The sequence below is a fragment of the Hyperoodon ampullatus genome (assembly GCF_949752795.1).
Source record: "Hyperoodon ampullatus genome assembly, chromosome: 7".
Lineage (NCBI taxonomy): Eukaryota > Metazoa > Chordata > Mammalia > Artiodactyla > Ziphiidae > Hyperoodon > Hyperoodon ampullatus.
This window is the reverse complement of record NC_136920.1, coordinates 66,505,365-66,532,600: the sequence shown is the minus strand read 5'-3', so window position 1 is coordinate 66,532,600 and position 27,236 is coordinate 66,505,365. Positions and strand designations below refer to the sequence as shown.

General features: G+C 48.3%; 1 protein-coding gene across 2 annotated transcripts in view; it reads left to right on the top strand.

Moving 5' to 3' along the window:
• Nucleotides 1–27,236, top strand: part of GALNT18 (polypeptide N-acetylgalactosaminyltransferase 18) — a gene marked incomplete at its 5' end in the record, with an annotated part of 342,665 nt that overhangs the window by 274,620 nt on the left and 40,809 nt on the right. The window contains 3 exons of one of the 2 annotated variants that reach the window (XM_079707502.1): nucleotides 11,219–11,404; nucleotides 18,911–19,048; nucleotides 23,506–23,601. In XM_079707502.1, coding sequence (XP_079563628.1) covers nucleotides 11,219–11,404; nucleotides 18,911–19,048; nucleotides 23,506–23,601 — 420 coding nt within the window. The remainder of the gene's footprint in view (nucleotides 1–11,218; nucleotides 11,405–18,910; nucleotides 19,049–23,505; nucleotides 23,602–27,236) is intronic. The other variant, XM_079707503.1, reaches the window with a different exon arrangement.

Genomic DNA, 27,236 nt, shown 5'->3' with positions numbered 1-27,236 from the left:
TTTAAAAAAAGGCTATTGATAGAGTTGTCCACACAAAAATAATTGGACCAGAATGTTTTCTGTGCATATTGAGAGATGTGATTAAATTTAAGCTATATTTAGGAGGTAGAACTGACTGTATTTGCTGATGCATTACTGGCTGTGAAGGAGGAGGAAGAGAACATAATTATGGATGAGTTACATAATTATTTATGTAGGTTTCAGGCGTGGGCTATTAGATGGATGAGGGGAAGACGAAGGGACAGCTGGGGAGGCAGGGAAGGAAATCAAGAACTTGGTTTTGGACAAGGTAAGCTTGCGATGCCTGAGAGATACACACGTGGAGGTGACATGTAGGCAGGTGGATATATAAATCTCGAGCTCAGCAGAATGTGGTGTTTCCTCCTGCCCTGAAAAGTTCTTATTACAGCGGTGGTGAATCTTATCATCAATGGAATCTTACACTGATAATAGTTATACCTCACACTTAGTGGGCTCTAAACTTGGGCTAGGTGTTGAAATTCTCTCATTTGATCCTCACAACTACTTTTGCAATGTGTTGTTTTTGTGACACATTGCACAGACAAGAAAACTGAATATTAGAAAGTGAAATGAAATGTCTGAAGTCACCAATCTAGCAAATGGGAAATGTAGGATTTGACACCAAGACTGTTTAACCCCTGTTCTCTAACCACAATGTCCTCCCGTCTCGCAAGAGGCAGAGGTCTTGGAAACATTTCCTACTGTGCTTCTATATTATGTGACCTTGAACCTCAGGTGGGAAATGAAAGGTAATCTGTTAGGTCCCCTGCAGTTCTGCTATACTGCAATGCCGATCTCTTTTGTAAATCCCATTTTTAATGTGCGTTTGCTGTAGGTACCTATCAGAGATGAAACCCAAGCTGACAATTCATTTTGATGTGTATGAAAAGGGCAAATCTCTTTAAGTGAAGACCCAGCACACTAGCTTTCTTAATCTGAATTCCAGTGGAGTAAGAGGAAAACTCTTTAAAACAAATACTTCTGAGTGAGAAAATGTTCAGCATCTCAGATTCGTTTTATCATCTGAATGATAACCTCGAGCATTCCTCTGAGACGAATATGGGTGTGATGCTTGGGCCAGACACACAGCTTTTCCTCTAATGTTTGCACCCAGGGTCTGCCAAACTTCCCCACTTATGCTGTCCCAGTGACACATGGGTCACCTGTCATCTGGCTCCACCGTGCTGGGAGGTGACAGATTGTATTATACTTTCCTCTAGTGATTCTGAATGCCCTGCATTTCAGAAAGGACCCTCCTAACTTATCCTCCTGGCTTATCCTTTGGACCAGTGTCACCCTTTTGGTGTGTGTGTGTGGGAGGGGCATCTGGTACGGACAGTCAATTTGAATTTGATTGGAACATGCTAACGAACTGTTCATATGGGGAGTAGGGGTTGTTTCTGAGTAGATTAAGCTTCTGAGAGAGGAAAGAAACAGCCACTGATTAAAGACATGAAAAAGGAAACACATTAAATGAGTCAGTGGTTCATCTTCATGTAGCAAAGTATAAATTAAACAGTCCTGGGGATCAGCTTTGAATAGCAGCTGGGTAGAGCGAGCTTTTCTGAATACATCCACAGGAGAAGGCGCTCACAGCAATTCAGAGGGGCTTAACCCACCAGAGAGGGCTCTGAAAACTCCTGAGTAAATGGATGGGCTGAGTTATCTGATAAAAATGACTCTCACACTAGGGACGGGAAGGGTTTTGTTTGGATTTCAGAAAATTGTTCCCTGAGTCCCTGTGACATTCAAGCTCAATACTATTCTCTAACAGCATCAGTGATGGTAATGGAGCCAGAGATCTTAGTTCAAAACAAAAGATGCAATTAGAGTAGAGAGCACACGTGTCAATGGGACCCTGATTTGGAACGTGGCCAATACTTCTGTCTCAGAGCTTGGGGCTTCTGTAGTCTTGGTTCTATAGAAACGCCTGGGCTGGAACTAGCCTTCTCAGCTTCATGCATGGGGAAGCTGTGAGGGTCAGCCCTGCTAGACTGTGTCACCTGACCAGGGCTGGCGGTGTGGGTGCAGCCGCGCCTCCCCCTGGCTCACACTAGGATCTGTGGAGCTGCCATGGGGCTGTGTCAGAGGAACCTTGAGTCATGCATGGTCTCCAAGCCCCTGGCTTCTCCTTTTCCAGCCTGCTGGCTTCTCCCTTGGGTTTCTGACTGCTGCTCTGGTTCTGAACTGGAACCAGACTCTCTCCTACAGCCTGTTTTGCAGGAGTCCTAATACCTACCTACCCCTGGCAGCTCCCTCTCTCCCCGCTGGGGACTAAATCTCCTCTCTGTATCTTCAGTCCCTAGTGGGGACCTGCTCTGAATGGACTCATCATCTGGACCTGGACAATCTCTCCCCATGCCTGGAAACTTCTGCTGCCAAGTCTCACCCAATAGATTGAACCCCTGGTTATCCATGCTGCAGGGCCCAAGCCTCTCTGGTCACTTTGCCTCTCCACATGCTGGCAGCTTGTATGAATCAGGGAAATGATCACAGTCTGCAACAGCAGCCCCCAAACCCCAAAGGCTGAACCCGGGACAAGTTTATTTCTCACTCACTTCACGGTCCTCTAAATGTTGGGGGGATCTCCTGGGCAGCTCTTCTCCAAGTGGTAACTGAGGACTCAGGTTGCTTTGCTTGGGGGTTCCCCGTCTTTGAACTTCAAGGTCATCTTGGCGTAAACATCCAGCAGATTGGGAGGAGAAGCAGTAGAAGTGTTCATGGGTTTCCCACACTGGATACTTACCCACCTGGGCCTGAAAGTGACAGGCCTGAGCTGCTCACACAATCCCTCCCGACTTCAAAGAAGGCTGGGAGATGTAGAGGAACACACAGAAATTCGTAAACAGTAGGAGTCAGCCACATCCTTGGAGGCCACCCTTCTCCTGGCTTCACTTCCCCAACCCCAGGTAGGACCAAGCCTGTCTTCTTCCTTTTCTTCCACTCTGTCTTGAGTCCACCTTAGCCTGCATTTGGACAATAGTAATCAGGGCTGTTGGCTGCTGTGAGTTTTAAGGTAACCGTGTATAAGTTCACCTTGTTTGCAACCACTGAAAGAGGGCTTCTAATCTCAATGGCCACGTGTTTGCTAAGCGATCCTCCTGGAATTTCCCATAAGGAAATGAACTTCCATGGTCCCAGTCTTTAGAGTCAGAGCATTAGGGTCCAAGGAAAGCTGGGGCCCCTGTCTATGATGGGCTGGTTTGCTGAGCTTGGCACCATGGCTGCCCCTGGGTTTCCTATAGGTAAACAGCTATTTCAGCAAATCTCAAGTCCCTGCAAAACAGCCTTTGAACTTTTTCTTCATGAAAAGTTTCCAGACATTCCAGCCCAGCTGGTCTCTTCTTGGATTCCTGCCAGATGAATCCTCCTGCTGCCTTCTGATAGTTCTGAAGGATCCCTTTCAAACAGGGAAACTGCTTCAAGGGCTTCTTACGGCTGACCCAAAATCAGACCCCTTCAGGGACATCTTCCAAGAAAAAGCATCATTTTTTTTTTTTTTTCCCGAGCAGCAATTCTGTCCAAAAGACCTTTCGGCAGTGTTTTATTGTAAGAATAGGGCTTGGGAAACTGGATCCCCAGGGAGTGTTTTTCTGTGGAGTCTGATGGAAGAGTAAGCATTGTCAGACTTTAAAAAATGTTTCCTTACACTTGAAAATAGTGAAATATCTGCCTTTGGAAACCTGGGAGAGCACCAAGGAAAGTGCACAAGGGGGGTGACTCAGAACTAAGGCTCAACTCTCAATCCTTCATTCATGCAACTTATTGAGTATCTATCATGTGCCAGGCCCTGTTTAGGCTCTTGAGATTCCTTAAGGAGAGCAAGGTGGCCATGGGTCTTCTCTCACAGGCTGGTGTTTTGGGCCCATAAATAGGAAAAAGGCTCCATCTCAGTGGTATTCAGGGAAATGCACATTAAAACTACAGTGAGAGTGAATTTCACACCCATCTATGAACGATGCCAAATGTTGGCAAGATTGTAAGGCAACATGAGTGCTCATCTGTTCTGGTGGGACCGGAACATGGGATTCTCACTTTGGAAGAGTTTCACTCTCCCTGGGAGAGTTGAATGTGTGTTATAACCTATGGCTCAGAAATTCCACTATGTGCAGATACACAGAGAGGTGCTCTCTCTTGGGTGCCAAGAGACATGTATAAGAATATTCGAAGGAGCACTATTCATAATCCTGAAAACAACCAGACTGTGGACCACCAGGAGAATGCATAAATAAATGTCTGTACATTTATACAATGGAGCACAATGGTGATGAAAATAAATGAAGCAAGAAGCAAGTTGAAGAATGCAGACAATATACTTCCATTTATACAGCATTTAAAACCAGGTAAAACTAAGTACATAGTTGAGCTTGATGGCAAGGAAATTATTAACAAGGTTCAGGATAATGGGTTACCTTTGTGGGTAAGGAGCAGCACACAGAGATTTCTAAGTTGCTGCCAATACTGTTTCTTAAGTGGGCGGTAGGTAAACAGTTGTCCCTTGTGTTATGTGTCTTTAAACTGTACATATACAAGGTACACAGGCACACAGCTGGAGGAGGTATAGGTGACATGGGAATGCAGAGCAGAGGCATTTACCAAATTCAGGGAAGACAGGGAAAGTAGGTAGGAATTAGCCAGGCAAATAAATATATGTGATAGGGGGAAGAGGCTGACAGCCTCTGGCTTTTGACTTAGCTTTGCCTAGGTTTGACCTCTCTTTCCTTCTCATTCCCATGCACGGCTGCTGCTAGAGTGAGACGCATGCGGTGTCTAGGTGATGCCCTCGTCAGTGTCTTTGTTTGCCTGCATTTCTGACCCTACAACCACTCTGCAAACAGGTTGCTGGTCTTCTGCCAGCCATTCTCAGGCCTCAGCCTCCATCTTCCTCGTCTTCCTCCCCCCAGCCTGCCTGGGTTGGCTTTTGACTCTTGTCTCAGCATTTCACAGCCAAGTTAGGCGAGACAGCTACACATAAAAAGGTAATTGACAACATGAACCAAGAAATAAAGGACCACCTGAGTGGTGCAAATCGTGTTTCAGGACTTTGGAGGAACAGAGCCAGGCTGGCTTTGGATGGATGGAGAGCAGGAAGGAGGATGTCTGGGCTAAGGGAACAGTGGGAACATTTTGCCAAGAGAGAAGAGATCATTAAATGTCATAAGGAGATAAAAGCTGGACAGGATTTGGGATCTTATCCTGTGGACTGTGGTTATGAAGTACAAGACTAAGGTGCCACCACCCCCCAATCACTTACTCTCGGTAGATACTAATAAATGGTGGCATGCTTTTCCACTGAGCCCAGATGGAGCCTCAGAATCCTCCTTAACCCAGTGCTTCAGAAGGACATTAACCAGTGAATGGATTTAACATGGGAGTGTTGTCTGCTATTCCTACCAAAGACTACAGAGTGATTACTAGACTCTGAGTAGGAAAAATGGTCACACTGTATCCTGATATCTTGCCTCCAGTGTCTCCCTATTTTATAACTCCCAATTCACAACTCTACTGGTTGTCTCAAATACTGGGTAATATTTGAGGTATTGGCAAGAACACTTAGAACCACAGAATGCAAAAAGTAGAAGGTATCTAACATGTCACTGAGTCCAGCTTCCAAGTTAGGAAGTTAGTCCACTTCCAAGTTATTCCACTCTTCCATTTGGCAGCTGGGAGAAACTGAGGCTTGGGAAGGAAACAGGTCTATTTATGTAAGTGGCAAACATAGGACATAAACGCAGTCTTCTGACCCTGACCTTGTACCAGCAGCTCCCAGTCCTGGGAAGGGAAAGGAACCTGACCCTTCCTAAGAACCTACTAGATGCCTGTCTTTGCTAGAGGGAGCTTTTCATACAGCATCTCTTTTAAACCTGCCAGTTGCCCCAATAAAAAGGCAACTGACATCCAAGAACAGGTCCAAGTCAAAGGCTAATGTGTGACAGAGGCAGGATTCACACTCTGCCTACCAGCCCCCAAGACCTGCATGCTTTCTTGTAGTTCCCAGATGGATGCACCACGTTTTTTCAGAAACAATCACGGGATTAGGGCTCCCTGGGAAGGGCTGTGTCAGGTTCTCGGTCGCGTCTGGGGTCAGCCCAGCAGCTTCTCCGTGGGCGTCTGGAAGCGTTGGCTAGGTGGGGGGCTTTCTCTACAGTGAGTTCATGGTTCCATAAGACGAAACTGCCTGCAATCGCCCAGGTTCATTTGATAACTTCCCGAGTTTTATAACGGTAATTCAAGCTCTGCAGCCAAAGTAACTCTTCTCGTTTGTAGCAGCCTGCACTTAAATGTCAGAGCTTTGCTGAAAAACCACTTGGGTTTGAAGGAAGTCATTGTGTTCAGTAAAATCTGGCACATTTTATGTTTATGGCCTTTATTAGAGGAGCCAGCTAAGCGAGTTAGGCCGCCTCTCTGTATGGTGAATGAAAGCCCAGGGCTCTGGGATTGCTGGAATCACTCATTCAGATCCGTTATTGAACATGTCCTGAGTGCCTGGTGCTGGTATATGCAACGTGCACCTCGTCTTCCTGGAGCTTATACTTTAGCAGGGCAATGGAGGTGGAGGGCAGACATCGAACGAAGAAATACATAAATAGAAGTATTGTGAATAAGCATTAATAAGAAAAAGGGTGGGGTGCTAAAAGTATTCAGAGGGAATATAATTTAGACTGAGTGCGTGAAAGAAGGTAAGATTTGAGCTGGGTAACAAGTGGGGGATTTATTCCAGAAAGATGGACTAGCAGGTGAAAAGGCACAGAGACAGGAAAAAAATTGGTATGGTCAAGAAACATGGTCAAGAAAACAGAAGCCACGAGGTCCAGCCTTGGGCTGACGTGCCACCAGGCATCCCCAGTGCCTGTAAGGCTAGCACACGCCTCACTTGTTATGAGCCTGGGTCACAAGCGCGCTAGGTAAAAATTAAGTTCTACCTTGGTAGTGGCTTCCTGTGCCCTGCGACCTCATCTGCCTTCTTGGTTGCTGACCCTTGGTCCTCATTTCTCAGCCACCCCTTTGGTACCCAACCCTTGCCCTTCCTCCCCTTGGCATCTCCACCCCCTAGAACTTGCAATGCTAAGCCATCATTCTGTCCCACATCTTTGCCCTCCCTCCAGCAGCCCATTGTGCTTCTCTGGCACAATGCCTCCCGTCTATAGCCTCTATCTGGTTTGGGTCTTGCCACATCATGCCAGCTAAGACCTGTGTTCCAGGCCTGGATCCCTTTTACTTCCTCATCCTCCCAAACCTCCATGGAAGCTTCATGATGTCATCTTTCATGAGGTCCAAATGCCAGTGATTTTCTTTCCTATCCTTTGTCTGCCATCCATGAGAGGGTCTCTGAGATCAGCTGTGGGTAAGACTTCTGAGATTCTCTCTGAAGAAAGCCATTGGTCAGCGGAGCTGCTCGTCATGCGGGAATCGTGGAGCACAGGCTCTCTCTTGTTTATTTCAGGGTCATTGGGCAGGGTCCAGAAGTGGAGGGGCAAACACGCCAAATACACATCTTCTGCTCCAACCAGAAGCTGCCAGGAACCCAAAGGCTACATCCAAGGCAGATGCTCCCTATAGATGAGTTTCTTTTCACAGAAGAGAGGAGAACGGAGACAAGCTCTAGGTGAACAGGTGCTTCCAGTCTCCAGAGAGGAGACTCTCCCTGCTGGGCCAGGCACTCTGGAGGGCAGCACGTCTGTTGTCTGTTGGGCTTCAGCCAGACACGTGACTCCTCTGCAATCATTTGTCCCCTGAAGGTGGCTGTACAAGAGAAGCCAATAGCAGCAATCATAATGGTTATTATAAAATACTCAATAATAACAAGTGCAAGCTAAGGGCTTACAATATTCCGAGCACTACGACAGGGGCTTCCAGAGCCCACAGCTCAGTGTAGCAATCACTGTAATTTGAGTTTCATAGATGGGATGTTAAGTACCCCAGAGTTGCCGCTCAGCCAGCACAGGGTGGGGCCAGAATGGACCCAGATGTCCTGATCCCACGTCGACTGCCATGCATACAGAGCTCACCCGGAGGCAGGCTCAGGGTCAAACACCTACCTGCACTCCATCTCCTTCTTCTACTGGGCGAAATTGAGACTTGGGAGGAGAAATATCCTGCCAAAGGTGACACAGCAGCAGGTGGCAGAGGTAAAAATTGGAATCCACTTCTCGCTGGCTCTAAAGCTGTGCTTTTACAAACTATGTGCTACTCCCACCCAGCCCAGCCATCCCACCTCTGCTGGAAACCCGTGATGTGTTCTAGGCACCATTTAGCACATGTCTAAAGGAGAATATGGTGAAGAGCTTGGAGAACATTTTGAAAGAGGGAAGGAGATTAGTAAACCAGCAGGTACCAGCGTGTTATGGTCGGGAAAGACAGGGCTGGGACCACAGAGCATGACAGGCTCACCTAGTTGAAGGGGATACAGAACTGTGATGCTGAACTGACGCCCCAAGGATGTCAGGTGAAGCGGGGCGGGGTGGGTATGCAATTGCATATGCAGAAATCCAGAGGTGAGAGGAACCCCAGCATGCTGGAGGAAGTAAAAGCTGTCAGCATGACTGCAGCACGAAGTGTAAGGAAGCAAGCACGAGGCTGGAGGGGTGGGCAGGGGCCAGGCTGCTGGAGCCTCAGGGGCTGTGCTGGGGAGGGTGCTGTGCAGGCGGGACGGGATCCAATGTACACCTTCAAAAGATCACTCTGGCTGCTGGGTGGAGAAGAGACTGGAGGAGGAAGGCAGGAGGGAGGGCAGTTGTTTGGAGGCTGTTGCAGAGTCCAGATGGGACACGGCAGTGGTCTGGATGAGGGCGGTGGCTACAGGATGGGGAAAGGGGAGTGGCTTCAAGAGGTCAGCAGTGAGTTCACACGGCTCCTTTCACCGTGCAGCTAAGGGCAGAATGGGAGATGCTGCCACCACCCTTCTGATTAGAACCACGGCAGATGCTCCCACTCTAAGGTGAAATGGCGACTGAACTCTTTGAGAGAACTCTTTGAGAGAATAAAAGAGCTTTGTTACAAATCATGTACTGTGTTGGGTCGCTGAAATATGTCAATTAGTAGCCTCCGTTCCAGTGGCACAAAGAATCATTACCCTGTGACTCCATGTGTTATCAGTAACATATTCACAGGCTTTCCTTGAAAATCTGAGCAAAGTGAATTGGAGATCAGCACAGTCCCCAGAATATACGGGTCATGGACATAAAGGTACACACCCCAGAGCCTTCCATGGCTTCCTTTCCTGGTCCTCGGACCACCCCTGGGTGTGGAAACTTCCTTCAAAGCATGGTCACCTGGGGAAGCACTAGCTCTTCCTTGAGCTTCGGTCAGGCTCAGACTCATCCTTTTGCCTTCGTACCAGCTGTGTGGTCTTGGGCAAGGGACAGCCTTGGTCTCAGTTTCCTCGTTTGGCATTGGAGACAATAACCACTACCTCACAGGGTTATTCTGAAGATTCTGCTGTGTATCATTTGTTCAGTAATAGCTGAGGCTGATTGAGCGCTAATTATGTGTCAGGCATCTTTCTAAGCACTTTGTATATGAGCACTTTAGTCTCCTCAGCAACCTCTTGAGATGGGAACTGTTAGGATCTCCATTGGAGATGAGGAAACTGAGGCACACTGAGATCAAGTGAATAACCCAAGGTCACACGGCTACTATGTGTGATTTGTGCCGGTGCCTGGCACATAGTGGACGCTCAGTGGGGATGCTTGTTTCCTTTCCATTGGCCCTAAATATTAATAATATACTAAATGCAAGACAAGATTAGAAAGTCAGTCCATTGCCTTCCAACTTCCAACAGGACCAACTGGTGTGAAATAGCCTGGTGGAAGAGAAGACATTCTCTTCCTAACTAGCATGGGGTGGGGAGGGGAGTTAAGCTAAATTTGAAGCTGACCTTTCCTCGGAGGAAAACCTATGGTTGTCGATGAGTACACGTTATAAGCGCAAATATCATCCACCAAATAGTCCAGTTGACAACACCTCATAAGTGATCACCGCTGTCCACCAAGAGATCTTGATTGCTTTCCACCAAAAGCCTCACTCAGCCTCTCTGACCAGGTATTTCAGATTCATCCCACTTTACTAAGCACCAACCATTTACTGATTGATTGTCTGGGTAGGCATCAATCATTTATATATTTATTCAACAAGTACTTACAAAGTACCTGTATGTACCAGGCCTTGTGTTCTGTGCTGGAGATGAGAAACGAATGAGATATGGGTTCTGCCCTCTTGCAACACAGTGAGGGGGAGGCTGACCTATTAGCAGGTAAGTTGTGGTATCAAGAGCTTTGAGGGCCAGAGGAGGAAGCTCTGCCCCAAGAATGAAGCAAAGACCCCACAATAGTGTGGCTGGGTGGCCAGGATCCTGAGAGATGATATTTTTTTCCAGCTGGAGAAGGAGTAGGGAGGGCATTCCAAAATTACAAATAGAATGGGCAGAGGCCTGAAGACACAAAAGGATGTGCACGTTCCAGAGCATTGAACTCCCACAGTGGCTGGAATGATTGTGCCAAGGGCTCCAAGACACTGTCCCTCGACGCTCAGGTTACAAGGTCATTTTTCTTTATTTTTCAAAATCAAATGGCATCCTGTTCAAACTCCTACTCACCAAGGTCAGGGAGAAGTTTCATATTATTCCCTTTTTTTTTTTTTTTTTTTTTATTCCCTTCTTTATAGCGCCCCCCCGCCTTGGGTTCTGACAGAACTCAGAGCCCAGGAAAGATGGAGCCGCAGCAGGGCACCTAGCTCTCCCTGTGGAGATCACTCATCTGTGTCCAGGCCCAGGTGGTCCATTTTAAGGTGATGTCTCTGTTGGGAGGCTCTGCTGGTCTCTCCATGTCAAGCGCTGCTGCAGACACCATTATCAAGGATTTTGTTAACTTCTCCCCCGGGGCAAGGAGAACCCAGATCGCTGGTCACAAAACGTCTAGTCTCTTCTTTGGGGGAGGGAGGGTGGAAAGACTGGAGAGGGAGGGTGCATTAATTCTTTGCTGGTAAATCCACAGCAACTAGAAACAAGACACAAATTAATGACTCAATAACCTTCCTGTTCTAGGAGTAGAAATAAGGTACAGCTCGCTCCCTTTGCAGACAGGAGAGTAAGCTGAGGAGAGCTGGATGTGTCTGAGCTCGTGTTCGTGGTCACCTGTGGTCTGGGTTCCAGGCTCGGGGTCAGGTCTGGGCACTGATGCATGGCCCGTGTCTTCCGCAGGTGTGGCAGTGTGGCGGGAGCGTGGAGGTCCTGCCCTGCTCGCGGATTGCCCACATTGAGCGAGCCCACAAGCCCTACACCGAGGACCTCACCGCCCATGTCCGCAGGAACGCCCTCAGGGTGGCTGAAGTCTGGATGGACGAATTTAAAAGCCATGTGTACATGGCATGGAACATACCCCAAGAGGTAGGAAGGCCCCGTGGGGGTGGGTTTCTTGGGAGTTGTTGGGGAAAAAAACCAAACAAAACAAACCTGAGATTCAACCCTTCTTCCCAGGGGACAGCCAGAGTCTTGTTTGCCATGCTGGAGTGAATTCTCAAACCCTAAGATACAAGATGTTGGAGAAAAGGGGCTGACTATAGGGTGCTAAGGCATCTTACCCACCCCATCCCTGGTCACCTCCTCCTTGAAGGAGGGCTCCTTCCCTCCAGACAGCAGTGTCCTCATTCTATGTGAGAAAGTTGGACCAAGTGGCTCCAAGGTTCCAACATGCTCTCAGGTTCTCAGCTTCTCTGACAATAGATATTTCATGGTCCTGGATTACAAATATCCCAGTAATTACCAAAATTCACAAAATGCACCTTAATTTCCCTGTAGACTGGATTCAAACTTCTCCATCGAACCTTTGACCAGACCAATAAGGAATATTCCTATGCCTTTGGGATTGCTTGAGCCACATGGATGGGGCTGGGCTACATTCCCACATTTTTTAGGCTACTTTTAACTCTCACAGAACCTCATCATCGCCTGCCACAGTCCTCTAGCCCTCTAGTCACCCACACTTAAGAAGTGTGAGAGAGAAAGCAATGTTTCTTTGGTAGTTCTGTTCAGCCTTGCTGTGTGTCATACGGAAGTAACCTTGGACCGCTGGGTTGGGAGAACCCAACAGATGCCAGCCACGGGATCCCCGCCTGCTTGCCAGCTGGTCTGCCTGGAGATCATTGCTTATGTTGCATTTTATGTGAAACGGAGCTGTTGACTGCATGACCTCTTGCTTTCCTTCCAAGGCCATGGCTTCCCCTCGTGAGTCCTTTAGAAAGCCTCTTCTCTCTCTTCCTAATAGGGCAATGATTGATCTTTGCTTAAAGTTTCTATATGAAGGCCTCCTTCCCCGATTTGTCCACCAAGCTAATGTTTTGCTCAGGCTGAGTGATTGAGAAAGTAGGCTGGGTCATGGGTGGGAGCTTTCAGGCAACCCCCTCACTACCACGACCACGGGGAGGGGTCTTGGGTTGATTGCATCCTCCTACAATCAGTGAGATTTCAGCAGTTGCGAAGAAGAATGAGGAACCAAGCAGTACCAGCAGGAGTGCAGCCAGCCCTAATGAACCAGCCCCGAATGCAGCTCTGACAGTGGGAGTGTTTCTAGGGAAACGGTGGTGCCTTCTAGCCCCATCTGTGGCTGTGGGCGTTGGATCACAGCATTCTGGGCAGGATGCTGAGCCCTGCTGTGGGTGTCCTCTGATAGCAAAATGTTAAGCACACTTGGAAACTCCCCAGAAGCTCACCAGCGAAGCACTGTGGATCCCCGGCTTCTGCAAAGGACTGGGATCCTGTCCATTACTGTTGCCCCCCTTCTCTCTGCACCCCAAAGCTGCAAACTTTGTAGCCCTCTCTCCCCCCGACTACAGCTGCCAGATGTTGAAATAGACAGCAAATCCAAAGAATAGTAGAGAAGTGAGTGAGTAGAAGTAATTGGAAAATGATGAAACTCAGTGTCTGCCTGTGACTCCTAGAAGAGTTCAAACCAAGTCAAGTGGGTGGGGCTGGGGGGTAACACAAGAAAGGCAGACGAGGGATGGAAATGTCCAGGATGAAGCCTTAGGAGGAGAAGGAAGGGGTCAGTGTGTTTCCTTTTGACCCCCCTGTTCGCTTCTATGTCCAGATTCCCTATTCTGCCTCTTTCAGGCTTGTGCAAAGAGTCAACACTTTTCCACCTCCCGTCCACTTCTCAAGTCACATCCCAATACTACCTCGAAGCTGCTTTTGGCAAAGTCATCATGGGCCTCCTAACTGCTGAATTTAATGGCTATTTTAGAGTCTTTCACTTACAGGATCCCACCTTTTCCTTGAAACTCTTCACTCCCTTAGCTCCAGGATTCCACACCCCAGAACATCCTCATCTCTCCGACTGCTCCTAACTCTGTGTGGGCAAGGCTTACTTCCAGTGGTTGCTTAAGTGCTCCCCAGGGACCCGTCCTTGGCCACCTGCTCTCATGATACGCATCCCCACGGTAATCCCATCTACTCTTGGGTTCTGTATCACCTGTACATTGAGGGCTTCCTAGTTACTCTCTCTCGCCTGACTTCTGCCTTCAGCTTCAGACTTTCAGCCACACATCTCCTGTGTGTTCCCACAGGCACTTCAGACTGAATCTGACTGAAACTGTGTACATCTTTTTCCCCACCCGAGTCTGCTTCTGTTCTTATTCTCTGTCTAAAGTCATGATACCACCATCTGACCAGACATGTGAGCTTAAACCTGAGTGTCTTCCTTTAATCGTCTTCCATTCCCAGTCCATCACCGAGCCCACCTTTCCATTCCTCTCAATTCTGAGTTCAGGCCTCGCCTCTTCCTCTGCAACAGCCTCTGGTTGGCTTCCTGGCTCAAGTCTTACCCCTCAAATTCATACTCCCCACGGCCCAAAGTCATCTTTTTAAAAAACTCACAGCAACCATGTCATTGTCCTACTTGAAATCTTTAAACGACTCTCCATGTGCACAAGATCAGGCATAAAGTCCGGTGTTAGACATGGGTCTAAGCTTTCTCCTCCACCCACGTCTCCAGCCCCACTGCCCACCATCCTTGTTTTGGAGGCTCTGCAGACAGCGTGGACTTAGGGGAACTGCCCCGAGCTCCCTGTCCGCACCAGGCTGTTTCTCATCTCTGTATGTTGGCCCATTTTGTCCTCTCTGCTTGGAATTCCTCCCAAAACCTCTTCCCCAGCCTCCACCCTCACCAATTCTCCTCCATCGTTTTAGACTCAGCTCCAGCGACCTCTTCTCTAGAAGCCAGCCCCAGCTGGGGAGAACGCCCCTTTTTGCCTGCGTGTCTCTGTCATTGCATCATCACCCTGTAAGAGAATGTTCCATTGTCTGAAAGTCTCTCTCTCATTAGACCAGTGAGTCTCAAATCTGGCTGAACTTTAAAATCACTTGGCCTCCACCCCAGAGATTATGATTTAATTGGGTTGGAAGGGGACTTTTTTTTTTTTTTTAAAGAAAGCTTTTTGGGGATTTTAATGTCCATCCAGGGCTGAGAACCACTTCACTAGACCACGGGCTCTCTGAGGACAGATTTTATTATTCATATCTGTGTCACCAGGTCTAGCACAAGGTGGGGCACGTGATCAGGGCTCAGTAAAACCTCACTAATTCTTGTTAACAAATGAATCTGCTAGCCATATGAGTGATCCCTTTTTCCGTTGGTCAGTGGCTCCTAAAAGCAGATCTACAGACCAACTGCATCAGAATCACTTGGAGACCTTTTAAAAAATACTGATTCTGGGTCTCATCCTCAGAGATTTTGATAAGGAGGTGTATAGTGGTACCAGAATCTGTAAAAAGCTCCCCAGGTGCTGGTTTGGGGAAACCAGGTTTGGGTGACACTAGTTTAGCTAATCCTGCCTATCTTTCCAAACTCACCCTTAGCATCACCTACTCCAGGAAGCCTTCCTTGACTGCTCTCCTCCCTTTCCCCTTCATCCTGGCTGCCCCACACCAGGGGATGGACCAAGGGCCCCTCTTCCATTGTCCCTCAGCACTCTCTGCTTCCTGCCGTGCTTCACACTGTGTGCAGAGAGTCTGTTTACTTGTCTGGATCTTCCAGACTCTGCTTTCTGGCAGACTGTGACTTCTTCCTATGCGTATGCATGATGCTTAGGACAGTGCCTGACACAGTCTAGGCACTCAATAAAGATGAGTTGAAAAAGAAAGAAGAGGGAGGAAATGTGGGTACTGCATCCCTCCATGTTTTCCCCAGTAATTTTCCCAGCTGCCCTTGATGTGGCGGCATCTCGATACATTCTGTTCAGTCACAGGCACGTGTGTTCCCGATTTACTTAACCTTTCATCTACAGCATCCCAACTGCAAATGTAGAGGTGGAACCCTTCACCCCTGCCTAGTGGCTCCTTGGAGAATTAAATAAGTTAATATGTGGAGACTTTGATCAGTGCTCAGCAAATGGAAAGCACTAGAGAAGTGTTAACTCTTGTTGTCGACGTGATCACCTGCACCCTCTGCATTCCCGCCCCAGCTTTAAAATGCCCTTGCTGGGCAGTCATCCTCCCTCGCTTCCTTCTATGCGGAGTCCTTCCTGGGCCGTGCCCTGAACAGAACCAGCTCTCTCACTCACTCCATAATCACATTCAGTCCCAAGCTTTTGGAAATCCAGAGGAGCCTTCCACTCATGCAGCCTCTACTTTAATTGAAAATCAGTTTGCTTATCAACAAACAAAGTCAGTCTGCAGCAAAGCATCAATATTCTCTTACACAGGGTTCAGGAACTCTAGACGTGGCCCTGCTTCCTCTTGCCCGAAGACAGGCTGAGTGCCAAGGATGACTCACCACGGTTCTTAGGCAACAGCCCTTCTTTGGGTTTGGCTACAAGGAATTTTGTATCTGGCTGCACACGCAGGCAGGAATACTGGACAGCTTTTTGTGTGGCTAAGTACATTAGTGTCCTAGGGCTGCCAGAACAAATTACCACAAACTGGTGGCTTAAAACAACAGAAATGTGTTCTGTCTCACTTCTGGAGGCCAGAAGCCCCAAATCAAGGTGCTGTCAGGGTCGTGCTCCCTCCAAAGGCTCTGGGGGAGGATCCTTCCTTGCCTTTTCCAGCTTGTGGTGGCTCTAGGGGTTCCTTGGCTTGTAGATGTATCTTTCCATTCTCTGCCTCTGTCTCTGTGTGTTCAAGCCTCCCTCTCCTTTCTCTTATGAAGATGTAGGCTCATCCTAAGTCCAGAATGGTTTCATCTCAAGATCTCTAGTTAATTATAGCCGCAAGATCCTATTTCCAAATAAGGTCATGTTCGGAGGTTCTGGGCGGACCTGATACTGGGGAGAGACACTATTCAACCCTCTACGCTAAGTATTTGGCAAAGGGGGAAGATACGTTTATTGTTTTCTAATAATAAAGGTCAAGGTGACCTTCTCTGAGAATGTTTGCTTATTTCTCAATTTCCTCCCCCTGCTCTGAAAAAGAGTTTGATGCAATTTACAGTAAACACACAGTACAGATGTGCTGAACCCTTAAAATGGAAAGGCAAAAGTCCATTAATAAACAGGAAGAGGAAAGGGACATGATTTCCAGACACCTAAGCTGAGCAAAACTCTGGTTCTTGAGTCTCCTAGAAGTTAAAGTAGAGATGGACTCCCGATGGATTGTCTCTCTCCCGCTTTTGAGTAGATTATAAGTAGAGAGACAAACCTTCCTTTGATCCTGAATGTAGAAAGGAAGTTTTCCCATGGGAACCTAGATTTTTAGGAAAATACAAAGGCCTTGCTGAGGTAGGTTCTTCTAGTTGCTTTCCATAAAAGCTGAGACAGTGTTAATTTGTCATCACATAAAGGCAAGTATAGCATGAAGTGAGAAGACCTGGGTCCAGGCGAGTAGCTTTGTGATGTGAGGATAAAGTGCAGAGCAGTTTAAAGAGTTAATACTTAACAGATGTCTTGGGTAGGGGAGGGGTGAGCAGGATACATTTATTGTCAGTTGCTAAGTTCACTATTTCATAAATCTTTTTTCAACTTGGTCTCATCAATATAGTTCAGGCGTAGCGCTAGACTGTGGGCACAGAGATCATCAGAACATGTTTTCTGATCATCAGGGAGCTGGGGTCCAGCAGAGAAAGGCCAAGTAGCAGTTGCTGGGAGGGCTCCCGGCAGGAGCCAGGGAGCAGACCCGTCAGAGACAAGGTCATCAAGAAATATTCAAAAGGTATATCCTCACTGAAATTGCACCCTAGGAGTCTGGAACTTAAACCTTCAGGCTGTGGCAGGTTCAAATTTTTACATGACCTGAACTCTGGTGAGCAAAAATAAATGTATTTCTTCTATATCTACATTTTGTTTTGACTCAAGCCCCTGTTGACTGATATCAAAAATATGTTCTGGGGCTTCCCTGGTGGCGCAGTGGTTGAGAGTCCGCCTGCCGATGCAGGGGACACGGGTTCGTGCCCCGGTCCGGGAAGATCCCACATGCCGCAGAGCGGCTGGGCCCGTGAGCCATGGCCACTGAGCATGCGCATCCGGAGCTTGTGCTCCGCAACGGGAGAGGCCACAACAGTGAGAGGCCCGCGTACCGCAAAAAAAAAGAAAAAAAAATGTGTTCTGATCATGTCCAGATACATGCAGCAGCCATCTTTGTGATTTTTCCCAGACATTTCAGACTTAAACTGTCAATTTCATTATTTTCCCAACCCCCGTAACTTGATCCCGGAGTTGATGGCAGAACCAGATGGGGTAACGCTGCCAGCACACGGACTGCCGTGTCAGTGAGAGAGAGCTGTATGTGCTTCCCCATCCTCCTCTGTCTCTGCTCTGGGCTTATGTCTCATGAGATAGCATGTGCCCCTCTGATCCCTGGCTCCATGGTGTCTTCCTCTGAGATGTCACCCATCTCCATCTGATCCCCAGCTATAGGGACCCCTTTCCGTTCTCTGCTGTGGCATCAGTTCTTTCTCAGCTGCTTCTGTGCCCTGTTCAACAGCTGGGGTGTAAACCCAGGGCTTCCCCTCTGCTCTGGGACCACAAGAAACGTAGGGGCTTCTCTCTCACTCTCACTCAAGGACACATCCATGTCTCCATGTCTACTCCTTGTCTGCTGCATGTCCATGGCTCAAGGGCCACCTCTCTGGTACACCTGGGAAGTGAGAGACACAGTGCTGTCTATGCTAAGCACCCCCAGGCCTAAAGAGAGAGGCTGCTTCTGCCACAGGGACTTGGTCTTAAGAGGCAGAAGGGCAGGCTCCTAAAAATGTGCTGGGTAAATTTTAATGCACAAACTCCAGACCCAGGTTGATTGGGTTCAACTCTCAGGTCCACCACTTAGTGGCTGTGGGACTCTGGGCAAGTCACCCAGGAGGTCACTGAACCTCCCTTTGTCTCAACTCCTCATCTGTAAAATGAGGATTATATTGTGCTCCCTCATAGGTTTAAGTGGGACCATGTACATAAATTTAATATAAGTAAAATATAAATATATGTGCCTGTCTCATGCAGAGCACAGCCTGACACATTGTGTTATGTAAGACTTAGCTGCCATGATCCTTAGAATAGTAATATAATTAGCACTATTCCATCTTCAACTCTTTCCCTTCCCTCTTCCTCTCCACCAGCTGTTCAGAATCTCTCATCTTATCTCTTGAGGTAGAGAAAACCTTAATCAGGCTGTATTCTTCCCATTTCTTTCACTTATACAAAGACTACAGCTTTTTTTTCTTTTAGTAATTTTTAAGGATTTGCATCTTTATTTTCAATGGCCTTTGATGACAGTCCCCATCAGTGCTGATTTGATGTTTCACAGACCAAACGGGGACGGTTATGGGGCCAAGGCACATGTTAGGAAGTGCGTGAGTTATATTCCCAGGTTGTCCCTTCACCAGACAGTCTCCAGAACCATGGTTGGGGCAGTTCAGGGAAAAGCTGTGCCCTGGTGGTAGCTGAATCTCTGTGTTTGCATCCTGTGCAGGACTCAGGAATCGACATTGGGGACATCACTGCAAGGAAGGCTCTGAGGAAACAGCTGCAGTGCAAGACCTTCCGGTGGTACCTGGTCAGCGTGTACCCAGAGATGAGGATGTACTCAGACATCATTGCCTATGGGGTGGTAAGGAGCTCGCCCCTCGGGGTTTCACCCAGACGCAGACAGAGAGCAGGACCAGAGAGAGGTGTGGAGAGTCAGGGAGGGAAAGAGCCTCTTGGTCCCCAGTATGAGACCTGTGGTAGACCTGTGGACAAGAGGCTGATTTCTGGAGCTGACTGTGAGGCAGCTATGCTTTCATAGCCCAAACCTCTCCATTCCCTTGAGAGAGGTGCTTAGTCTCTCCTTCACAGTCCTAAGCAATTCAACTCTGGCCCCAAACCTGCATATCCCACTTAATAAAACAAATACCTGAAGTCGGGTTAAGATTGCAAGACAACGTAACAAACTCCACTGTTCCTCAAGCATGGGTGCCATGTCCTGAGAGAACTGCCCAGTAGCCTCTTGCCTCTCCACTTCCCAGGCTGGTATAATTCAGATGTCAGAAAACTCCTCAGCTGGCGCTGCCCAGCTGTTACCTGAGGCTCCAGATCCTGTCATCACCATGGAAACACACTGGACTGTGAGGTGCCCATCAGTCTCATCTACCTCCCCAGAACCATCCTGAGGATGCGGCAGTTACTGGTACCCCTACACTCAGCCCCTAGCAAGTTGTGTGTGCTGCTTGGCCACTGTTGAACTCAGCTCAAACAAAATAGTTATGCTACTGTGGCTCCAGAGAAACTATTGGCCCAGACCTCTGGGAGCCAGGGCAAGCTTCTGGATTCATGGTCTCACCAAGCTATCAGCTATAGCTAAAGAGTATTAGCCAAACTCAGCCAGAGAAGCAGGGAAAGCAATAACAGTGGAGGTGTATGCACGCAGCCGTTGCAATTCTGGGTCTTGGCCCAGGGCATTCTTGTCTTCCAAGCAAAAGGGTCTCATCTTATGAGCACATACAGCAGGTTTACCATGTAGTCTCCTCACCACCACACCCAGAAACCTTTGGTTGGTCAAATAGTAAGTGGCATATACAGGGTTGTGATCCAGATCTGTTTGAGTCCACAGCTGGGGCTGTTTTCACTCTGTTGTGCTGAAAAACATCCACTTGCCATCCCAGAGGGCTGAGCCGTGTCAGCCGTTCCTGGGCCTGGCGGAGGTCTCTGACCCCCTGCATGTTCATCTGCCAGCTGCTGTTCAGGGCCAGGCCAACCCCCCTCCCTCCTGCCTCCTCAACAGGCTGGGTTCTTACATGAGCAGAGATATGCTTGCTTGTCCAGGAGCATAATGAACTCTTAATGGGGTCAGTAAGGAGACAATGGGCAAGGCAGGATGCAGCACAAGAGCAAGAGGATTTCTGGGGCTGAATCTTTCTTCCTGGTGATTACTTTTATTCTGAAATGGAAAGACCAGATGTCTTCTCAGGGGCACGTTGTTTTTTTTTTTTTCTTTTTCCCTTCCAACTCATGCCTAAACTGCATTGCTCAGGTCAAATAACCCCCTGGGATTCTCAGGCCATTGTCAAGTCTATATAACCCTACCCATTAATCCAGTAATAGGTCCCACTAATGCCTCCTGCAGGCTGAAGGGCCTGTGGGCCCCACTGTGTGGGCATGGGCATCCGCCTGGATCACTGAGCTCCGGGCCTGGGAGATGACATGGCTTTGGATAATCCCAGCTCTGGTGCTGACAGTAGAGATGGAGCGGCATCTGGAAACAGACATGCCTGCTTCTGAACATTAGCTTTGCTACTTAATCACTACGTGACCTTGACAGTTTGCAAAACCTGAAAGGTTATAGTCACATCACTTCATGGGGCGTCTTTCACAGTCTCAGGATTGTCTCCATTTGCATGATGTAAAGAGCTTGGACTTTGGAGACCGACAGACTCCAGCTCTGCCCTTTGTCCAACTATGATGCCATTCATTCACTGTTCATTTTCTTCATTCATTCACACATACGTACTGTCTAATATGTGCCAGGGTTGACCCATGTCGCAGGCAATGAGAAAGCCTGAGAGCTAGTCTGGTGACTGCTAGAGGAGACGGGCAAGTGGAGAAGCGATAAGGATACAGCGTGTTAAGTGCTGCAGTCAGAGAAATGGAGGTGTTGGCCTCACACCCAGATGTGGGTCAGGAAAGGCTTCCAGGGTGACAGAGAAGCTGAGGGCCACAGGAAGAGGAGGGTTCAGTCAGGGAAAAGAGAAGACCAGGGCCGAGGGTCCATGCAGTGGGAACAGCATTACAGACTGAGAGGTGTGCAGAGCTTCCTACTGTAACACACTTCTTGCACCCTTAAAAGAGATAGTATTACCGATCTGGCAATGTTATTTTGAGAATTAGGTGGGATAACACATGGAAAGCACTTCACCTGGGACCTGGCACATAGATGCAGTCATAAAAGCTAGTTTCCCTGAACGGCCTTCAGAAAGGTTATAGCGGTAATAATAGCAGCTAACAATTATTGCACATTTGCTATTTGTCAGGCCCTGTGCTGAGTACTTGTAGATATTGTTTCAGTTAATCCACAGACCTATGAGGTTGGCACTAGTATTATCCCTATTTGAGGGTGAAGGAGACAGACGAGGAATTATGTTGCTTTGTCCAAGGCCACACAGCTGGAGCCAGGATTCTATCTCAGCCCGTCTCTCCCAACTTCCTCAACAGACCACCTACTTAATGGGGGGTGGATGACACAGAGCCAAGGAGGACTTTATCAAAAGGCACCACCCACCCCTCATTCAGAGGCCAGCTTTGGGGATCCAGGGGAGATCCAAGTCTGACACCAGGGCTTTCTGGAACTTTCTCTTTGCAGTAGAAGTTAGCAGGTCTCACTGATGGGTTACAGTGTTCGGCTTCAAATGTGACACCCATCCCTCCATGGGCTGTGGGAGAAGTCCAGAGAGTATTTGCATATGCTCCTCCCACACAGGCCAGCCAAGTCATTGGTTTATGATAGAGGATTTGCCTCATCGATGCTTCTGGGGCCCTGCCTAGGGAACTGACACATGCTCATATTTCTGCAGAACCCCTACACTTCAAGTTTGAGATTGAGCTGCTATCACCCAGGAAAGGAAAGGGAGCTCAAGAGAAAACAATTTGACTCTGTTCCTTGTCCCCTGTCAAGAACAGGGGTCGCATAGAGCACACGTGGGCCTCTGGTTATCTGTTCCATTTCTCACCCCTTAACTGGGTTCACTGCCCTCCTGCCACATCCATCAGGACTACGAAAACTTAGCTGCTGTCTGCCTCTGGCCTTCCCCAGATAGGTGACCCACCTGTGGCCCATTGCCCTGGTCTCCCCTGGATTCTGATCTCCAGCCTCCTGTTGTGAACAGAGTGCTTTGATTGCTAAGAAGAGCTATTGAAGCTAGCTCAAGTTTAGGTGGGTAAAGATACCACAGACTCTCTCATGGGCTTAGGAACTAAAGTACAGCTGGACGTGAGCACTCGAGCTGGGAAGCCACTAAAACCGCAGCGGGGGCAGGATGATCTCTCTTGTCTCTAAATCTATCTGCCTTCTGCCTCATCTCCTCCTTGATAACAACTGGATTCCTCTGCTTGCACATGGCCCAACAGACCCACCACACCCAGTCTAAATGGCCTCACCATCCTAGTGGCCAGCACCCACTGACCACGGTGTCTGGTCTCTCATCTGGACTCCTAGGACAGATAAGAGGATTATGAGATAGTCACATTCCAGAAAGAGAAGGATCAGGAGAGGGGAGGAAAGAAAGACAATTGTTAATTCATTCTAAGCTATTTCTTGGTGCCCGCCATGGTCTACTCAGCTATGGCATGGGAGCAGGACCATGTGGACCATAAGCTGCCCTTTCCAAAGGCTGAGAGTGAGCTTAAGCCAGAAGGGGACATTGAATATCGGCTTTCCTACCTAGATGTGGTATGACATTGGTTCATGGTCACCGAGACATTTGTTCTGTTGATTGCCATGTGCTTGTAGGTGAGGATAAGAGATACCTCTCTCTTCTGCTCCCACTCTGGCCCCCTTCTCTCTTATTCTCCCACCAGACCTCCCACTCTGGAGAACCCTCATCAGCTGGGCCTCTGCTGGGGCCTGGCCAACCACTGCTGGATCTGCAGGAAGCAGAGAAGGCCTGGTCCTAGAGGATATCCTAGGCCCCCAAACAGCTGCCATGTTGCCCACTTCTTGGAAAGACTTCTTTCCACGGACTTCTGAGGGCCATTATGCCACCCTTGTGCAAAAGGAGGGGCTGAAAAATCTAGCACCATCTCGTGTGTGTGCACGCATATCTTTTATTTTTACCTAGACTATCTCAGCTCCCCAAACCCAGCTTGCCGTTTAACAGCATCCTAATGCTTCTCCTTCAGAGGAGGCTGGTCTTCCCTCAGCACCTTGATGCAAGGTAAAAGCTGGTGCTTGTTGGTTTCCATAGTATTCAGAGGGCCCCGGATTGATTATGGAAGCAGAGCCTATCTCAGTGGAATGCTTGTTTCTCCTAATTTAATGCATCTGTTTCTCTGTTCCTTTCTCTTTGGTGTGGCCGCCTCTCCTCTGGTGTTCAGCTGCAGAACTCTCTGAAGACTGATTTGTGTCTTGATCAGGGTCCAGACACAGAGAATATTCCTATCGTGTACATCTGCCACGGGATGACGCCCCAGGTGAGTGCTCTGAGAGATCCCTATGCACGTGTGTGTCTGGTGTGGGGAAGGAAAAGCTAAACTCTGTCATGGCTACTCTGGGCCCAGAGGCCTTGGGAACTTTTCATTAGGAAGTATCCTCATGAGCAAAAAAGGGAGTCATACCTGCCATGCCTGGAAGGAGTCTGAAGGAGCAGATGCTGGGATGCCAGGATCCCCTGGGGTGGGGCACAAGGAAGGCAATACATCTCTAAAGAGGAACACCTGCCTCCGTTGGGGAGGCTGTGTGTAAATTACAGCCCTGGCTCTGGCAGCCATGCCTTTCCCTAGCAGGAGGGAACCCAAACGGGAGAATAAGCAGGCTCTCTGGTGTCTCCTCTTTTTTTTTTTTTTTTTTTTTTTTGCGGTACACGGGCCTCTCACTGTTGTGGCCTCTCCCATTGCGGAGCACAGGCTCCGGACGCGCATGCTCAGCGGCCATGGCTCACGGGCCCAGCCGCCCCGCGGCGTGTGGGATCCTCCCAGACCGGGGCACGAACCCGTGTCCCCTGCATCGTCAGGCGGACTCTCAACCACTGCGCCACCAGGGAAGCCCTGGTGTCTCTTCTTAAAAGGACACTAACCCAACTGGATCAGAGCTGTACCCTTACGACCTCATTTAACCTTAACTTGAAGATTTGGGAAATTCTTAGCCTGTTCATTTTGAAAAAAAATGAGAAAGCTTCTTCTGGAGAGAATACCAAGAGTGTGACTGAACAACCATTTGATTAAGAGATCATGGGTGGGATTCATGGACTTAATTAGTCATCTCACAGCAGAAGGCATCGGTAGAGATGGGCTTATACCAGCAGAGACACTCCCAGTTTGAACTAAAGAAAAAGTGGGGCAGAGAGAAGGAACGCTATTGGACTTCTTGGATTCTATAAGATGGGACCATCTAGCTATTCAATTGTGAACAGGCGCTATTCCTCAAGAAAAGGGAAGAATAGTACTGAAGGTGACGTAGAGATCATCAGGGCTGCCACTCCCACCACAGGCCCAGGGGTAAGGCTGTTCCCTCAAAGGATGGGCCTGCTGTGCTGGTTTCAGTGGGCAAGGATGACCCTGCCCAGTACCAGAGGGGTAGGGCCAAAGCAGTGAGCACCTTGGGTGAGACCAGTCCAGAGAGCTGAAGGGGCAGGCAGCCCTGCAGAGACATGAGGGTGATGCTGCCACCCCAGTGGGCCCGGAGGGCAGAGTATCGAGACAAAAGATGATTATTCTTGAGCCTTAAGATCAAGTGGAATTTGCCTTGCTGTGGTTTGTGCTTGCTTGGGGCCCATCAACCCTTTCTTCCTTCCAAGTTCTCCCTTTTGGAACGCGATCATCTATCCTATGCCTGTCCCACCATCACATTTTGAAAGCACATAACTTGTCTGATTTCACAGTGTCTTAGCTGGAGAGAAATTTTGCCTCAGGATGAATCCTACCTTGTGCCTCACACATATCTGATTTAGATGATATTTAGATGGTATTTGGACTTTAGACGAGTTGATGCTGGAATGAGTTAAGACTTTCGGGGCTGGTGGGATGAAATGAATGTATGTTGAATGAGAGAAGGAGAGGAATTCGGGGGGCCAAGAGCAGAATGCTATTGACTGAAATTGTGTCACCCCAAAATTCACGTGTTGCAGTGCTAATCCTGACTATATTCGGTGTAAGGAAGTAATTAGGTTAAATAAGGTCATAAAGTGGAGCCCTGATTTGGGAGGATTGGTGTCCTTCTAAGGAGAGCCACCAGAGAGCTCATCATTCCCTGTCTCTCTCTCTCTGCCATGTGAGGACACACCAAGGAGGGAGTCGTTTGCAAGCCAGGAAGAGAACTCCCTCACAGGAAACGAAATGCCAGCACCTTGATCTCGCACTTCCAGACTCCAAAACTATGTGAAACTAAGCTTCCCTTGTTTAAGCCGCCCAGCCTGCGGTATTTTGTTATGGCGGCCAAAGCCATCTAAAATACTGTCAGTTTTCCAAAGTAGTTGTATTTTTACTCCCACCAGCCATATATTAGAGTTCTAGTTATCCCCCAGTCTTGCTAGTATTTGGTACTATCTGTCTTTTTAAACTTCTAGACATTACGGTGGTTGTATAGTGCTATCACATTGTAGTTTTAATTTGCATTTCTCTGATTATAAATGCAGCCAGGCACCTGAGTCTTCAGTTGTTCTTGAGTGTGGGTCAAGATGGCCAGGTCATAGGTAGTTCGGTCTTTGTGTAAATTCCCTCTCTGCTTTGTAATGCTTACGATCAAGAACACAACAGGTAAACTTTCTTTTAACAAATCTATGTGGAAATGTGCAGGGTTGGTGCTTATCTAGATCGCTGACCAAGTATCAGGTGTTTCCTCCTCGGGATGATGGCTGTCTGTTCAAGCAGAGGCTGCCAGTCTGCCAGCTGCAGATGATTCAGTACGGGGCAGTCTGTGTTGTTAGGAGCGTGGATTCTGGAGCCAGCTCGCCTGAGTCCAGATGTCAGCTTTGAAACTTTCTAGTTGTGAACCTTCGGGCAGGTTTTTCAATTTGGGCCCTTTTTTTTTTTTTTTTTTTTTTTTGCGGTACGCAGGCCTCTCATTGTTGTGGCCTCTCCCGTTGCGGAGCACAGGCTCTGGACGCACAGGCTCAGCGGCCATGGCTCACGGGCCCAGCCGCTCCGCAGCATGTGGGATCCTCCCGGACCGGGACGCGAACCCATGTCCCCTGCATTGGCAGGCACACTCTCAACCACTGCGCCACCAGGGAAGCCCAGGGCCTATTTTTTTAATCTGTAAATTGTGGATTAATAACGGTATATACCGTAACGGTTGTTGAAAGGATGTAATACATTTAAATAATGCTCAATAAATGTTAGCTATTAGTATTGCTATAATGATAATATTATTAATTACTGCTCATTGAGCCTTGCTCAGTATAAATACCCTCAAGTTTCTAACTCCAACCCACATTGGACTGACTTTCCTTGACCTCATGTGCCATGTGCCGTGGGTTCCTGCTCTGGTCAAAGCCGACCCATAGACTATGAGAGCATTTTGCTATAGCAGCAAGAATGCAGTGGTGTAGGGGTGAGGGCAGTGAATGGGGCATCAGGAAGCCTGAGTCCTAGTCCTGGTCTTGCCACACATTTGCAATGTCACCTTAACCCTCTCTGGACCTTTATTTTGTTTTATTCTTTTATTGAGGTATACTTTCACACTAAAGTACACACATCTTAGGTGTGCAGTTCAATGAGTTTCCACATTTGTAGACACTGTACAGGCACCACCCAGATCAAACTCATCATCCCAGTGGGCTTCCTCATTGCGCCTTTTGGTCAATACCTCTACACAAAGGTAATGACAATTCTGATCTCTAGCACCATTGATTAGGTTTGTCTGGGTCTGTATTCTTATCTGCAAGCAAGGAAGTTGGACTGGCCATCTCCAGGCCCAGCTCGGCCAGCTCTGACAATCTGCTTACCTCGAATTCTTTTGTTCTGAAATTCAGTTGGCCTGGGAAGCTGTGAGTTTGTGCTGTGCTTGCCAGGAATTCTGGGAGCTGCCTTCCCTTGATGCTTTGTAAATCAGCTTCTCGATGTGGAGCTGCAGCAAGCAGACTTGGGTCCCCCTCCCCGTTCCCCACAGA